This window comes from Purpureocillium lilacinum (genome assembly GCF_023168085.1).
Source record: "Purpureocillium lilacinum CBS 284.36 DNA, scaffold_6, whole genome shotgun sequence".
Classification (NCBI taxonomy): domain Eukaryota; kingdom Fungi; phylum Ascomycota; class Sordariomycetes; order Hypocreales; family Ophiocordycipitaceae; genus Purpureocillium; species Purpureocillium lilacinum.
In genome coordinates this window covers 3,324,644-3,341,613 of record NW_027072116.1, presented here as the reverse complement: position 1 = coordinate 3,341,613, position 16,970 = coordinate 3,324,644, and the positions used below count along the sequence as shown (strand labels likewise).

General features: G+C 53.2%; 4 protein-coding genes across 4 annotated transcripts; 1 reads left to right on the top strand and 3 right to left on the bottom strand.

Moving 5' to 3' along the window:
- Positions 1–1,633: 1,633 nt before the first annotated feature.
- Positions 1,634–2,581, top strand: PLICBS_008909 (uncharacterized protein; the record flags this gene model as incomplete). Its single annotated transcript, XM_018324615.2, has 1 exon — positions 1,634–2,581. The coding sequence occupies one exon, from the start codon at positions 1,634–1,636 to the stop codon at positions 2,579–2,581; it is 948 nt and encodes a 315-aa protein (XP_018176009.2).
- Positions 2,582–2,885: 304 nt separating this feature from the next.
- Positions 2,886–3,636, bottom strand: PLICBS_008908 (uncharacterized protein; the record flags this gene model as incomplete). The annotated part of the gene is made up of 2 exons (XM_018324616.2): positions 2,886–3,194; positions 3,247–3,636. 2 exons carry the CDS (start codon positions 3,634–3,636, stop codon positions 2,886–2,888), a joined length of 699 nt encoding a protein of 232 aa, XP_018176010.2.
- A 7,008-nt stretch (positions 3,637–10,644) lies between these two features.
- On the bottom strand, positions 10,645–11,707 carry PLICBS_008907 (uncharacterized protein; the record flags this gene model as incomplete). The annotated part of the gene is made up of 4 exons (XM_018324618.2): positions 10,645–10,879; positions 10,949–11,001; positions 11,074–11,270; positions 11,341–11,707. 4 exons carry the CDS (start codon positions 11,705–11,707, stop codon positions 10,645–10,647), a joined length of 852 nt encoding a protein of 283 aa, XP_018176012.2.
- Positions 11,708–15,605: 3,898 nt separating this feature from the next.
- Positions 15,606–16,475, bottom strand: PLICBS_008906 (uncharacterized protein; the record flags this gene model as incomplete). Its single annotated transcript, XM_018324620.2, has 1 exon — positions 15,606–16,475. The coding sequence occupies one exon, from the start codon at positions 16,473–16,475 to the stop codon at positions 15,606–15,608; it is 870 nt and encodes a 289-aa protein (XP_018176014.1).
- Positions 16,476–16,970: the final 495 nt, after the last annotated feature.

Sequence of the window (16,970 nt, the reverse complement as noted above, 5' to 3'; positions counted from 1 at the left end):
GGATAGCTCCCTTGTCCAGAAATTCCCAGCCAAAGATGCTGAGGCGAACCCTATCAAATAGAGGCTCGGGGAGAAATCTAGCGAGAATTGGTCGCAAGGGAACCTGCGCGATGATATAAAGGATCTAGCACAATGGAAATCAGTATCTTGGGTCAGAGTATCGACTGCTAAGGGATTAAGGGACTGGCCTCACGCTCTGATTGTTGACGGGACAGAGAATGACGGGTAAGCCGGATCTAATCGCATCTTGGTAGTTCCGGTAGAACTTCCATGCGCTAGACAGGATAGCATACGCTGCCACAATGGCAACTATGAGCAGGAAGCTCATCTTTTCTTCTTTGCAGTCTAAGAGAGAGACGTGTTGCAGAGGGCAAAAAGCGCAGCGTTGTGAAAATAGTCGTGATTATTCACAGATTCACGTGGCCCGACGTTGATGCGCGAGAATTCCTGCCTGGCCTGCTTGTCTCACGCACGTTGAGGGATTCTTACCTACATTATTCACCAACCTCGGCGATTACCTAAATAAGAAGACCGGCTGCAGCAATAATTAGGGAAGGGCCAATGTTGTGGCTGTCGTTGTGCTGACAGCGCTTCCTCTTCTGGGAAAGGTGAACTCATAGCGTCAGCCGTCGTAGCCTTTGCCGTTGACACCGCAAAATCCGGACAGGACAAATGGCATCCCGTCTCCTCAAGGCTAGGAGGGTAAGGAGTCAAGGATACCGAAAGTGACGATCAAGAGGCCTGCTTGTTTCGATGGCGATTCGATGCCCGGCATAGGCGACTGCATGTGGTGAGTTGGTGGCCCGGCCACTGAACGCAAATGTTGGCGTAAGTGCTCTCTAACCTGCACCTCTGTGCCCAAATGGCAAACATAGACAAGGATTCTACACCATCGTTGGTTCAACAAGACACGTCCAATGCACACGACTTGCGCTCGGCCAATGCGTTCATGTAACCACTGTGCGTCGTCGCGAGTATGTTCAAGCCTCATAGTCTCCGCTCGGCAGTTGTTCTCGCCGTGGCTTGCCCGAATTCCAGTACATTCGCGTTCTGTGTGGCGCCCGTGTCAGCCAGCTCAAATTGGCGGTGCCACGCTTCGTGGTGTCCAATTTTGCCCCTGCTCTGTGGCCGTGATGACAAGCGACGCTGTCATTGTCTTTCTCGTTCCATTTGTGTCATGTAGTAAAATGGACGTGGAGAGGAGGTCGCCCTTTCGACGCGCCTGTTCCGTGGGGATGCCGCTGTACTTCGTTAAATCCCAGGAAAGTTCGATGCCACGCCGGGACAGTATTATCCTAGCATAAAAATTGCTGATTGGGCACGCAGTGAAGACAATGCCATTTGAAGGCAAGCGGCGACCGGCCGGTGGCTTGCAGTTGCGGGACGCCCGGCGCCGGTACCACATCCGGCGGTGGGCTCCACCGAAGCGGACTTGCTGAACAATCGCTCGCGTCAACCGCGAACAAAGTCCGCATCCAGGAAAGGAGAGAAAGGGCACGCCGGGAAAGACTGTGCGGTTATTTCGGGTATAAAACATATCACGTTTTCTGCAGCGTTCGGAGTTTTGTTGTGTAAACCGATTGACCCAACTCTCCATCTTCTGTCTTGACTCTCGACACGGCCAGAACAAGTCATGACATCTACTATTCTCATCGTCGGGGCCACGGGCAACACTGGCCGTAGCGTGGTTGAAACGCTATCCGAATTGCTCAACAACTCCAGCGAAATTCTGCCAGGTTGCAGGATCCTCGCGCTCACGCGCTCTCTCCACGGGCCAGCGGCCCAGCAGCTCACTCGGCTGCCCCGTGTCGAAGTGGTTGAGCAGAACTGGGTTCAGATTACGGCTGATTGGCTCCGCCAAAATCGAGTTGTAAGAGCATTCATTGCATCTCACAATCTGCCAACTCAGTTTGCCGAGGAATCGGCTTTCCACCTCGCTGCTCTTCAAGCCGGTGTCGAGTATGTCGTCAGAATCTCGACGACGGCTGCGAATGTGCGCCCAGATTGTCCGGCCTACTATCCACGGACGCACTGGGCAATTGAGACACTCTTGAGCTCGCCAGAGTTCCAGAATTTGCAGTGGACCTCGCTCCAGCCCAACATATTCTCCACGTTTTATATTGCGCCCGCCGCAGAACTTGTCAACAACTATCGAGAATCTGGAAAGCAAGGCGCCCTACGGCTACTTGCTTCGCGGGATTCCCCAGTGGGTGTCATTGATCCCGCTGATGTTGGGGTTCTGGCGGCCCATCTCCTGGTTACGAACGATACCTCTAAGCACAACAAAGCGAAATACATTGTGAACGGACCCGAGGATATCACAGGCCAGCAGATCGTGAAGATGGTGGAGGATCAGATTGGCACACGAGTTACAGATGTCCGCTACCAAGATACATCTGTTATTGATGAGATGGCCGCCCAAAATCCAGAGTCAAGAAATATCATCCTGTCTGCCAAGCACGCACCAGAGACGGCATGGGCTGGGGAATGCACTGCTGCCACAACGAGCAAGGAGGTGCTTGAGCTTGCAGCCCCCAAGAACACCCCCGCGGACATGTTCAATGCCTTGTTGCGGGCATAATTACGAACAAGACTGTTCAGTCACTGACATGGAAGTATCTTGCTAGCAGAAGAGACTTGGACATGAATAGAGCACCCGACTTCAATTCTCTATGTTGCTTGTCCCATGATCATGTGATGAACAAGGTTCAGCGTGTGCGGTGCAGACATCCATAAGAACCCGAAACAGTTAAGTGAATCATTTAAGCTCCGAAATGTGCAAGATCGCTTGTTCTTATGCCGTTTTACAAATTCCACCTGCGCCTCGTCCCAAGGACCTCTGGTGTCGCGATATGTACAGCAAGCTTTGCGCAACCAGTTCCGACTTAAAGGCCACCAGCAGCACAGATCGTCTTTGCCTGGCTAGTGTACTTGCGGTAGGCCGTGGGAACTGCAGACCTCTGCACGGCTTGGCAGAGCTTAGCGACATCCATGGTCTTCCAGCCCTTGATGGCCGTCATGCCCTTGAAGAACAGGCTCGCGGAGCAAGCCGCGTCCATGTCGCACTTGATGTCCTTGTAGTACATCGCTCGCTGCTGGAAGATGCCGACGCTATCGTGATCGGAGCCCTTGCCGTCGTAGTGGTACTTCAGAGAAGCCGGCACTTTGTTGTTTGCGAGGATCTTAATTTGCGACTGTGCTGATGTTAGCTGTACGTTCTCTCAAGGGCTAAGAGAGCAGGCTTACCTCGGTGAGCCCAGTGGCAAGGGCCGCCATGCAGCCTTGTCGGCCGAGTCCCTGCTTCTTGGTCTGGGCAATGATGGCCCGAGCGTTCTTGCTCTGCACAGCGTTCAGGGTCGGGAGGTTGCCGCCTGAAGGAGGAGGAGGGGTGTTGCCGCCGCCGCCGCATTCGCCGACGACCATGTTGGAGGTGCCAGTCTTGACATAGAAGTCGGCCACGTAGCAGCCATCCGAGGTCTTGTCCCAGAGCGAGTCGCCCTTGACGCTCTCGCCACGTGTCTGGCAGGTGATCTTGACGTCCTCGTTGAGCTTGTACGACTTGACGACCTTGTAGCTGGTGCCAGGACCATCGCGGCAGTTGACAGTGCTTCCCGTGATAGGGTACGCGCCGACCATGGAGCCGCCAAAGGCAACGGACAAAGCAAGGAGTGTGAAATGCATGATGAAGGTGAAAATATGAACAGATGAAGATGAAGCAGTGGGGATGAAGCCGAAAGGTAAAGAGATGAAGATGGAAGAATGCGCTGTGTGAGCTGTGTCTGTCTATCGAGTGATTCCTCTTTTTCTGGCGGACAGACAGAGCTCTTTTATATTATGACGCATCCCGATGATTTCCCCCTTCTTCCTACATACATCCAATTTCCTTGGTCGGAAACGGCTCGACGTTGTGGTTCGAATTTGCCAAGAGGATAATGGCTTACGTCCAGGTAAGGCCGATCAGCCGTGCAGCACATATCGCATGGCCTAAAATAGACCGATTAGTCTCATCAGCGTTACATCCCAGTAAAAGATCGCCCGACCAGCAGATCGTCACCGTTGGAGGCACGTTCATCCAGGAACACACAAAATAAGATTGCTTACCATCTGAGGCTCATTGCAATGTGGATGTCTTTTTCTTTTCGCGGTCCATTTTCACGGCGCCTGGTCGGGCCGCAGCCTCGTGTTAGTGAAGTCATGCAGACAAGCGCGTGTCGCTTGGTAAATCGCTGCGTGCTCGCCTTGTTCAAAGAATTTAGCTTCAATTGCCTTGACGACTGCACGTCGCTAAGCTATTTGGCTTCGAGCATGGCAGTGCCGCTACGACTGAAGCTGTCGTCGAGCAACTTTTCGCATCGACGGGCGCTCAAGGAACGGAGCACGGGACCACGGCACTGTGCTGTCCATAAGGCGGCGGGATGTTTCGTCCGATGCCCAGTAAGGGTCCAGGGGCTCTACGGTGGTGCAGATGTGGGGCGGAACGGCCAGGGGCGCCGATGCAGTCATGCAAGGCACACAGCTCAGCCGCTGCCAAGTTTGCCCCAATCGACGAGAGAGCTAAATTTGGGTTGCCTAGCCCCCACAAGCCTCACCAGTCCTCTTTGGGCATGCAGTATGCCGCGCTCCTGTAATTCAGGGATCGTGCCCGGGGCAAACTGCCGCTTTTCTCCAGCGCAGTCCAGACCAGCTCGGGTAATTGGCGGAATTCCCGTGGCGGAGCTGAACAGCGGAAGCTCGGTCAATGCGCTCATGTTGGGAATGATACCACCACAGGATTCCGACGACCATTTGGGAGTGACATCGCCCGGCGCCCACAGTACCATCTTGGTCCGAGCTGATGCCACACTCCATCGTCTATGTCGAAGTGCCTCCGTCCATCTTGCATCCCGGAATCGCGCGACAAGTATCAATTGAATCTTCTTTTCCCTCTTCTTCTCCTTTGTCTGATTCTTGATCCTGCGCCTTTCCTGTTATCTGAGTAAGACTTGTACGTTGCGATGCACCCATTGGAGGTCTCAGTCGTAGGGCAATGTGCTCCCTCAAGCGCCGCCTGGAATACATACGAAAGACGAACAGGGCTGATAAGCGGCTGTAGCACCCAGCCGGCGCTCAGTTCTGTTCTCACGTGTCGCTGTGGGTTGGATCGGCCCCAAGAACGTCCGTCCTTCATTATCAATTGTGTAATATATATGTGTGATCGCCTACAATTGTTTGTTTTGTAACGTTTGACGGCAATTAGCGTAATAACCGAGGACGAAGTGCAGCAGTCGCTATGTATGGGCTCCTTGAGTACGCTACACTCTCGGAGCTTGGAACACGGGCTTGATACATTAAGGGGAGGTTGCCGACTGGGCATATACACATGCACCTATAGCCCCATGAAGTGATGCTGCTAATGATCTATCTGACTATGTGGCACACTTACAGGGAGGGATAAGGTGGACCGCATGAGCCATCTTTGGGACCCCGGATCCCCATGGGCCAACTTCACGTCGACTATGGGCCGACGGCTACCCCTGCCGCGGCTGGAAGCTTCGAGTCTTATATTATATAACTACTACATTTTACCAAACCACGCGAATCATCCTATACCGCATGAATTATATAAAAAATAATGGTGAAACTCTCGAGAACCAATGCCGGGATTGCCGCAGTGCTCTAATTCCCATACAACAGGATCGAATTACCGCGTGTCCGCTTCACGACCGGACTCCACATACGGATCTACCGACGCACCAGTCAGCTCTGAAAATTTATATTTGTGGCCCTACCCGCAAAGCCATGCCACGCCCGGCTGGCAGGGACTCCGCCTCGTGCGGACCCAGCGGTAGTTATTATCCCCTGCCGCAGCCGCCCACCACGCGCGCCTACCTGGGCTCCATACATGTATGTGCGGGGAGATCACGGAGCCATCCCTTCTTCAAAGCACGTCGGACAAGTTCAAGATGACCTGCTGGACAGTGCCGGCGCCGTCACCCTGACACCCTGGAGGCTTGAGGGACTTTGCTAATGCCTTGAAAAGAGTCACTGTTTCTTTCGTGTCAATCATGACCTTGAGTATTTGAATGTATGCAAATTTGTCGGATCTTTTTTCAGGCACTGCCTGTAGCACCCAGCCAGCACAGCACCTGTAGGGAGTTTTCTTGGCGTCATACCTCTGCCATTGCGTGAACCGCTAGCGAAGGCACTTGATATCGACAATTACCTGGAAACTTGCAGACCGGTTGCGGACGGGCGAGAAACTCGAGGATCTTTTTACGCCAAACCCTAAGTTCGACAAACGATACTTGAGTCGAAGAGCCAGTGGTGCACAGTATCAGCTAGCTGGACTTCCACCTCTATGGACCCGGTCCTTTAAGGATGAGCGGTGGTCTAGATATCAGAACTGCTCGGTGCGAGCCGCATTCGACGAATTCGTCCAACAGATCCCACCACTTTAAACACGACGAAAATAGCATGTGTACCAGTGACGACTATTAGCACAGACGTATTGAGCGAAGAGAACTACTGTTTATCCACACGATAGGTGCTAGGGAGTTTATTAGAGCCCTTAACAGGATAGGTCGTGGATGCACTTATCGGCACTATTATTCTAACCGCTAGTAAAATTGAAGTAGGAGTTAATAGTGAACTGGGCTATTAAATCCTCTAGAGGCAGCTACTGAGGTGGTATTAGTTGTTATATTTTACGGCGCGCTTTCGTTATTACTTAGATTATCCTCCGTTTATTGTAGCGACGGCTTTAGTTTAGGTATAGATAATTACAATGTCCAAGCAGAGCTAAGCAACTATCATACGAACCCATAGAAGTCGTATATCGCCATCTGTGCACTCCAGCGAAACTTGGAACGGATGCCGCACCTCGTATTGTCATTATCGAGGCAACCATAGCGACGCTCGCCCGAAACCGAAAGGATGCCCCAGCCCCAACCGGAAGTCAGGTCATTACTGGAAAGAGGTGAATAGTAGTTGAATCAGAAGATAATGCCGGCTGCCGAAGTATTGAGCCAGAACATATCATCGATATCGAAATCAAGGTTGCTAAAATCGAACTGGAAGTTTAACTCATTTACCGCGATTTCTTGTTGCCCAAGAATGTTACTGTCCGCTGGGCTCCCACTCTTGCCACAGGCTTCTGCATCATCCAGCGGTTGGAGACTCTCACCCCCACTGGGATTGTATAGCGAGGCAGAAGGAATCTTCGACGACAAGATACAAAGAGCTGCAACGCAGCGCTCGGCGGATTTTCCAACTCTAGCATATGCTTTCAACAGTTCGATTGCGCGGTGCCAAGATCTGTCTCCACGCCATGTGCGAGAGGCTTCTGGCCGGTCGTCTATTGGCCTAAGGCGTTCTGCTAAAAGAACAGTTGCGGCAGTGTAAACGACTGGAATCTATTAGCTGATCAATCTCACACCAGTCCCTACGAAGTTCACAAATCTTACACAAGACGGCAAACCACCACGCCGGCACCGGCCCGGTTACTGTGGTGAGGTCGAAGCGGCTGTACAACACGTCAATCATCTCATGAGCAGCCTCAAAGCAGAGCTCCGCCGACTTGACAATGAGATGCTGAGACAGACCCGCATCTTTGGCTGTCTGAACGTTCTTTAGATTGATCAGTTTCAGGTAGTAGTCCGCCAAGATTGGCCGCAGAACTACTATACGGGCTTGGAGGTAACTTCAACCCAACAACACGTCAGCTTCGATACCCCTGCACAAGATGTGGCTGTCGATACCCACCGTGCACGCAACACGATGCGCTGGCGTTCGAATAACAGACGCTGGTTGCCCTCGAAATGCGCATACTGCAGGTGGTCCGGCAGAGATTGTCCCCATTTAAGTAGGCGATCGTCAAACTGGAGGACTGCGACGAGGTGATGTGTTTCTTTAGCAGCCATGTCGGTGGAACTCTGGTATAGCTCAAGAATGATGTCATTGATGATGTCGTATAGTTCGATTGTCTTCACGAAGAAGGCAACAATAGAAGGCTGTCCATCCGGCCGAATGGCGCTAGACACAGCCCGACTATCGAGATACTCATCATCGATCATTGAGGGCACCGGGACCTGAACCGTCTCGGGAAGCCAACTGGCAATCATGCTAGGTCTACCAAATGTCATTGATAAGACGCTAACGGCTAAGTGTCAACATAATGCGGCAATATCAATTTGCCTGCAACTTGGCATTAAGGCTCGCATACACGTACCGGTCCATATAAACGCATCCATGCCATACCCGTCGCGCAATCTCGACCTCTCGAGACCCAGGAACTTTCTTTATCGCGTTCGACAAATGGAGTCCCAGACTCTGGGCCATTCTGATCGCAGATCCGATGGTCATCCAACATTCGTATGTGTCGCAAGTGCTTTGCAGGTACAGGCCCATGAGCAGCATGCATTGAACTCGCTCGAGAGATGCACTGTCATGTGTATGAGGGCCAAAAAGCTTCCGTGCTCTCTCCCAAAAAGATTGACCAACCTCACGACGCTGGTCGGGCTCAATCGAGACGGAGAACTGGCTACCGAGGGCGAAGGCCATGTTCACCATGCAGTATAATGTTGCTTCGGGTATGACGGGTGATGCCCCTGTCCATAGATCACGATATGCTGCCTTGAAGGCGACCCAGTCATGGACAGGCAGGATGGACCACACGTAGTCGTAATAGCACTGCAACAGGTCATCCGCAACGCGGTGTTGGGGGAGAACGAAGTCACGTGGATCCTTCATCCGGCAGGTCCCCTGATTGCTGGTTCGCATGGGGCTTACGCCGTCAAGATCCCTGGATGCTGCAATTTGAGACTGGCCGAGCTGAGCATCTATGGCTGAGTTAATCTGCCTCAAGAACGACCCGGCACTGCTCCGTCCGAAGAATTCGACGCTCCTGGCTGGATCGCCAACCATGCCGGTCATGACGTCTGCATCGATGGATATTGCATCCTCATCTTTTGCGAGTCCCGCATCGGGTGGAGGTGCTGCTGAGCCGGGACTGGATGACTTGCTGTCGCCTTCGACTAGCGCTTTAGAGAGGGCCAAAAGAGTCAGTGTCGTGCCCTTGACTCTGTGAGGAACTCACAGACCTGAAGCATGACCTATGGCAGAGTAAACGGATGGCGAAGGTTGCGACTGCGCTCCAGCTGACTTGGATGGTCGGCCGACGCGGCGCATGGTTCTAGTGGAATACGTGCATGAAGGACCGTCTCTCTCGAGGCATGGACGGCAAGCTACTCGGTGGGGAAATGTCTCATCAATGCGGTGAGCAGCAATATGCCATGATGAGATAAGGGCTGTGAGGCACCTACAGGGTTGCTGGGCGTCGCATTTTATTTTTCTGCGGCGGCAGCTTTCGCAGGCTTTGGCTACCTTGAGACGTGGATGCATCGTGGGCGCGTGAGGTGTTTGGTGGACGCAGGGACAAATGGTCTGGGGAACACGCTGGAGTGCAGGAAACAGGCACGGCAGGGTTGCCCTGGCACACGAACCACCCCCGCAGGCGCGGGGTCGAGTCGATTACAAGTCCGCTTCCGACTGGTCACTGGACCCGGTCACTACCGGGATCAGGGCGTGACCCACCGTGGGTGGTACGCGACATGCCGTGCAACCTCGCGAGGTCACCGTCAGCAAGCCGTCAAATTCGACGCCAGACAGGGGACCTTCGGTATTAGCACCCGCATTCTACGCTCCCAGGCACTCACTGCTTCCGGCCAGACGTCATAAATATTCTGATCATATCGAGGAGGTGCCACGTTGATGAGTGCTCAATCAATCTCCGTGCAGGCTTTTGAGCTGCTGTCAATCTGTCTTGCATTTGTTTGGCAGCATTGTCACTTAGAAAGTAAATCTCCACGATGGATGGTCATCGCCCATATTGTCCAGCTCGTCAGCCTCATCCGTGAAACGATAGTCACGCCCCCCTCGCTCCCTAAGCTTGTTCTCGGCTTGCAGGCCCATGTAGTAACCCGTCGAAGCTAGACCACAGAGTATGAGAAAAGCCAGAGAGACGGAGACACCGGTCTTATACCCGGGTGCCTCACGAGCCAACCAGATATTGCTGCCAACAATGCCGCCAACATTTCCACCGCCAATGATCATAGCAGATGAGATGGCTCTCTTATAGTGTCCGCTTTGCTGATAGTGAGTTAGCCACAGCGCGTTCGCGGATCTCCCGGATGATGAAGTGGAGCATCAAAAGTGCATACTTGGTAGTTGACCCAAGCCAGTACGGTGGGCAACGCGGTGAACGCAGTGATTGCAACGAGGAAGCAGCTCAGGTATCGTCCCGCAGTCGACACTCTTAGCCCGGCGAGCATGATGCCAAAGCCTGCAATACCGGGCAAGAGTGTTAACATAATGACAAGATACCGACAACGATATCGGTCGGTGAGCCAAGCGCAGATCAATGAGACGACAGTCGCGGCGAGATAGACAGGAATCACCCGCAGCTGTGCCTCAGCTGACGAGTACCCCATCTCCTGTTTTGCTGACATTTAGAACAGCGGAATAAGGGAATCTCGAACATTGTCAAATACCTTGATTACGGTTGGTAAGAAGAAGGACATGGAATAAGTGCTTGTGACGACGGTTAAATGCATACTGTTCAACTGTCAGCCTTGGTGCTCGAGGATCCTCGAATGAACGAACCGGCGCTCACAAGATGCCCAAGTAAATCTTCCAATCTTTGAGAATGCGGCGAACCGCTGGTCCGTCCAGCCTGTCCATTTTGGCGGCACCGCCCGCCGAATCTGCCGCCAGCTTGCGAGCCAGTTGGGTCTTTTCTTCAGCCGACAAGAACTTGGCTTGATCAGGCCAGTCGACCAGCCAAAACTTGGAGACAACCCCCACCAAGACAGTAATGATGCCTTCGATGATGAAGATCCACCGCCTGTGGCAGCGAGTCCGCTTTTGTGTCAAACAACCTGGAAATCCTAATGTTCGGGGTAGCAATGCTTACCATCCTTCATAGTTGCCAACACCATCCAGCTTGGCAAGTCCAAAGGCGAAGATCTGTATAGCGGCAAACATCTGTCAATACTGCTGTCGCGCAAAGGAAGTCACAATGTCAGAGTCGTGACTTACACCCCCGAAAGCGCCTGCGATGATAATGGCAGAAACAAACAGACTGAATCGCCACTGCAGCTCGTATCTGGCGTAGTATGCTGACATCAAATATGTTCCCCCAGGAAATAGGCCAGCCTCGAAGACCCCAAGGACGAGACGCAGTCCGACCAGACCGTGAAAGTTTCTCACGAGCCCTTGTCCCACGGTAGTAAGGCCTGCAGTAATCACGGAGGTCAGTGCCGAAATCTCCGTTGATGAGCGTTGGTTGTGCGCGAGGAATCTTACCCCAACCCGTGATGATGAAGCTTAGCCAAGTCGAAGGTGGCAACCGCTTGAGAATTAAATTGCTTGGGACTTCGCACAAAATATATGTGATGAAGAATACAAAGAGGGCAATGGCATAGTCTTGTCCTTTCATGCTGAGCGATTTCTCGAGCCCTTGAATCTTTGCGTTGCCGATGTTCGAGCGGTCCAAGAAGGACATGAGGAAGAGAACGAACAATGGGGGTATGACTCTCAGGTCCAGTTTGCGGAGGAGCCTTTTCTCGTTGACCGTGAACTGAAGCTCATCCTCAACTTCGTGAGTCGGCTTTGCCTCCAGAGAAGGGCTCGGCGGCCGTTTCTCGACAGCAGAGCCAGGGGTGCTAGCCATGTTGGATTTGCTAGAGTGTGATAAGAGACCGTGGCAGTGACAGGTTCATCTGGCAGCCGTGATCAAGCGCGACGTGAGTTTTCTACGTTTTTGTTTGATCAGGGCGCGCCGCAGTTATGCGTGTCTTCTACATGGCTGGGCGTACTGTACTGTAGATGAGTAACACAATATGGGCGGGACTGTAGCGCTCCGAGTCTCAGATCTGGGAGCAGGTCAACTGGGTTCCAGATGCTATCGCTTGGCGCGAAGGCTGGCCAATTAGTAGCAGATCCGGAAAATGTTGACTCGGCCAACACAACGACACGGCGCAGGTACCTCCGCACCTCTCGCAGTCAAAGAACAGAAATGTGTTGTTCTGGCGGCATTCACGATGGAACATGAAGCCAATCACGGCGCGGCTATTTGATCGGCGTACGTTGCCTACGACACCACCGTCGCCCTGTCGGTGACTTACTTGTGGGGTGGCGGCTTACACTGACCGTGCTACGCGAACCGTTCTCGGCTGAAAGGGTCAACCGTGGACAGGCGAAGGATTAGGAGAAGATGGAGAACAAGAACAAGACTATCACCCCACGTCCCGTTTAATGGGAACTACAGTATATCTGACCACTACTGCACAGTTCCATTTGGAATCCTCATATCCATTTCATGTTGATAGCATTACCGTACAGCGTGTCAGTGATGTGCAGGGTCCGCGGCGAGTCTGGGCACCCATCCATGGAGGCGGAGGCATTCCCCGAATCCCCGCAAAGCACCCTGGAGCTCTCCCAGACGCTGCAGGCCCTGGCGGCGAAGCTGTGGCCCAATTATTTTAACGTCCGTTGACGGATCATTTTGCAATTGGCACCAGTCACGAACGGCCCACCCTGCCAAGTGTGTGGTGAGTGAGCGACCAAGACCGCCACCAACCGAGAGTAAAATTGATCTGTACCACCCCAGCCCAGGTTCCTCAGCGCTACCCGAATGGCTGTGGCACCCGTCCATGTCCTGCAGCCCCGTGGCCCGCGGGTACGCCTCCACGTTTCGCATCCGTCCGCCCTGTACAGTACCAGGGGGCAATTGGCTCCGCGGAACTTGGCGACTCTGATTCTGCGCAAACGGCCCGGACAGAGTGCATCGGGAATGGGTCGGCCAATGGTCAAATCGTCCGTCCCGACGCCGCGCAGCGGGGCATCCTGGGCCGGTGACTTGGACGGCACCCGAAACCGACATGACAACCACCCACCACAGCAATAGCGGAAGCGAGTAAAGATCGATCGAGCGTGGCGGCCCAGGCAAGCTCATACAAAGTATAGCAGTCTGGCTAGACAGTCAGGCATCTTGCAAGTACAGTACGTGCGCCAACTCAATTGAAGAATCTGAGCTTCCGTCAACACGGACATTTCTCACCCACTCCCACTCAGTATCCGCCAACAATCACCAGAATGGGCCCAGCAGGAACGACACCTACCGCGATCAACCCGGCACCCGCCCCAAAGCTCAATGGCCACCCTTTGCGCCCGAAGGAATATTTCGATAAGCGAGCAACGCAGGAAATGGAGCAACACCTCCGCATCCCAGAGCGCACCCTTCAAGAAACGCTGGCCTGTGCCTGCAGGGTGATTGCGTCGAAGCAGGAGGACGCAGGGCTCGCGGGTCAGATCTCAGCCCGCTCGGATCGAGGCGAAGGCTTCTACTGGACTTTGCGCTTTGGTCTTGGCTGGGACGAGGCCACACCCGACGACTTCATTGAGGTTGACGGAGACCTGAATACCATCACAGGAACTGGCATGCCCAACCCCGCAACCCGATTCCATCTGTGGGTGTATGCGGCACGACCCGACGTTAATAGTATCGTCCATGTCCATTCCCCATGGACGCAGGCACTTGTTGCCGCCCAACAGCCGCTTGTGGTCGCCCAAATGGACATGACTCCCTTCTATGGCGATTGTGCCTTCCTTGCAAAGTGGCCAGGGGTGCCTATTGCCGACCATGAGGGCGTCATCATCACAGAAGCCCTGGGCGACAAGCGTTCTATTCTTCTCGCTCACCACGGAATGTTGACTGCCGGGAAGTCTGCTCAAGAGGCCGCGTATTTATGCGTGTATTTGGAGCGCGCAGCCCGAATTCAGGTCCGGGCAGCCGCATTTGGACCGCTGAAGGAGGTGGATGGCGAACTGGCCGCGGAAGCGGGGACTTATCTTCGACAGGACAGGATCGTCTTGGCGACGTTTGAGTATTGGTACCGCCAGACCAAGTCTTTCAAACCTTTGTCGATTTAATAAATGATATATAGAGAAGCATGTACATCGGAACCGATGAATTTGCCAGATATAAGCTGCAGTGCGAGGAGGCTCTACGGTTCTGCTTGCCTTGCGCCCCGTCGTGAGCCAACACATGCAATGCGAAACTTGGTCGATGCACTTTGCCGTTTATTTGAAGCATGCATTCCTTTGTGGGATGCCTATCCATCTATCCCATGGGCCGCGCAATCGCAGAAGTTGAGTTCGGTGACAGTTGGAAGAGCTCGCGATTCTTGACTCGGCTCGGTTGGACGCTAGTGATGCAAACCATGCGAACATGTCACTGTCTTTGGTGTTCCCTGCAAGCCGCTTTATTCGAAAATTAATGATACGAAGTCAGTAGAGCCCCCACTAGATTGGGGGGACTGCTTTCTATGAAATAGGAGATGAGTAGGACTTGGTCTAGTTCGTATCTGTACGCTCGCCCTGTTCGCAACTCGAACGACCAATGACTGACATGTGGCAGCAATTGATCCAAAAACGGGTGAAAGATGCATTAACTGTAATTTCGCTTCCTGAAAATGTTCGCAAAAGGTTTCTGATGCGTCCAAAAATGTAACATCGGAGGTCACACCTCACGAGCCGGCACGCGACCATCCAAGCGTAACTTATACTTAAAGGTGAGCAGGTCCTGCAAATCCAAGATTCCTCCCACATTTCGCATCATCGTTTACTACGTCTTCAAAGAAGTTAGTGCGACAATGAGGTTCGCGACGATAGTCCTCTCCATGCTCATTGTTGCAGCATCGTCTATGCCTATGCCTCCTCCAGAGCTTTCAAGGCGTAGATTTGGCTCCGTTCTCGTTGGACCGATAGCTGAAGAGGCAATCAAGACGGGTGTAGCAATTGGTGGGAAGTCGGTGGCGGAAGCAGCTGCAAATACAGCAATCACGCACGGCGTTCTCCGAGCGGCCGCTGCGACGGTTGCTTACCCATTTGCAGTCTACAGGATCGGCAAAGCTGCTAAGGAAGGGGCTTTTGACGGCTTCGGGGGCGAGAAGACCGCGATTGGAGAGGCATGGAAGGTAACGAAGCATTACCTTGGCCTGGCCCCCCCTCGTCGCCCTAGTCTAGAGGATATAGACAAGCTGGTAGAACATTCGAGATCCTCGGCTTCAGGCCTCGTGGGACCTACAACAAAGTCTCCGGAAAAGCCGAGCAAGGCCAGCCTTGAGAAATGGGTTCTCAGCTGCAAGGCAAGTCTCGGATCATTTCTGCAGCGGAATAATGAACGCTAATAAGCCTCTAGCCTTGCTCAAGAACCACGCCGAAAGGCCAGATGTGCGGCACTCGCTGTGAAACCGTGTTGGCACTTCTGGGATGAGTTCTTGGGTGATTTTCATTCTCGATGCGAGTATTCTGTATGTGCTGAGCACATACTTCTCTACTCATGAGTATACCTGGTTGAGAAATACTACGCCACTTCGTCCTCAAGTCCTGACACACAGAGCTGAGGAGGGGATTCGTACACGCTGCTGGGAATTTCTACATCACATGAGTTTATCTCAGTGGAAGAACAAAGTAAAGAGAGACAGACAAGTCCATTGCATATCTATCACAGCTTGTACTTGACGACCGACCATCGCGCAAGGCAGAGGAATTGGTTCTCTGGTCAATCACTGCACAACGCACGATGAACCGCCCAACTTTTTCCTGAGCCATGGTATCTCGTCCAGAGAGTATCGGTAAGCTCTAAACAAAGCGTTGGACTCCCCGGGAAAGATCTTGGCAGTGACATGGTCCGGGTACGGTGCGAAATGGGGGTTGACATACTCCCAGCAGACATATCCTTCCTGCGTTACCTCAAACACCCTGCCAAATGCGCTCTCACACAACAATGTATTTCCGTTGGACAGTCTTTGTGCACTTCCCATGAACGGCGTGAAGAAATTGTGCATCTGAGACTTGTCGCGGTACTCCCACACAATCTTCTTGCTGTGTCTGGAGATCTCAACTGCCCTGGTATACGTGACGGACTCCCCAGTTCGAAAAGCTCCATTGTCAAAGATGAGGATGTTTCCATTCTCCAGTTCGGTTGCGTTATGTTGCTGCGCAAGCACTTCCGGGCCGACTTTCCAGACGATATTGCCTGTCGACTTCTCAATGATGACCACCGCAGACACGGATCTCATCGACGCGAGAATATGCTTTCCGCCCCGCATTGGGAGGACCGAGTTGATCAAGGGATAGTGCTCACGTGTGTAATGAGGCTGGAGGGGATATTCGTCTCGTGGCAGCCTCTCAGAGACTTTCCACTGCCAGACCAGTTTCCCTTCCGCATCGACTTCGTTGATTGTGTCCGTATAAGTGATCCCGTCAATCTCGGTGCCGGGGACGCCTCCGATGACTTTTGCGGAGTCTTCAACGGACAGGGGCTCGAGACCCGTATACAGGAGCCGACCGTCTCCAAAATGAAACTGGTCATGGTGACCAAGGGGATCCGTGAATTGTCGAACCACATTGCCGTCAGGGTCTAGCTCGCTCATGATCCCGCCTCCATACTTATTGAAGAATGGGAATGGGAAGGGGCCTCCGTCTTTTGTGGTCTTAGAGGGTGCGGGGCGGAGTGTGTTGACTGCAAGATTGCCGTTGGGGAGGAGGCGAGCATGCCGGCCAATTCTCCCGGGAAGCTTCCAAGAATGAACTTCATTGCCGTCGATATCAACAAGATGGGCAACGTCGCTCGTCAATGGGCAGAACAAGGTATAGCCGCCAAAAGATCGTTTCTTGTCGACGCCTGTGAGGCCGATGCGTCGGCGCTTCAGTGTGTTCTGTTCCATGTTCCGATGACAGCGCCGGAAAATCTCGAACGTTATTTGTCTCCGATAATGACACAACACAGAATGCGTTTTCAGAATGTATTAGGGTGAACGTCGAGCTTTATTCACGTGCTCGGGCGATTTGAGGCTCTTCAGAAGCTCCAGGCCGCCGGCATGCCCATGGCCCCACCATGTGCCGACGGCATGCCGACGGCGCAGTCA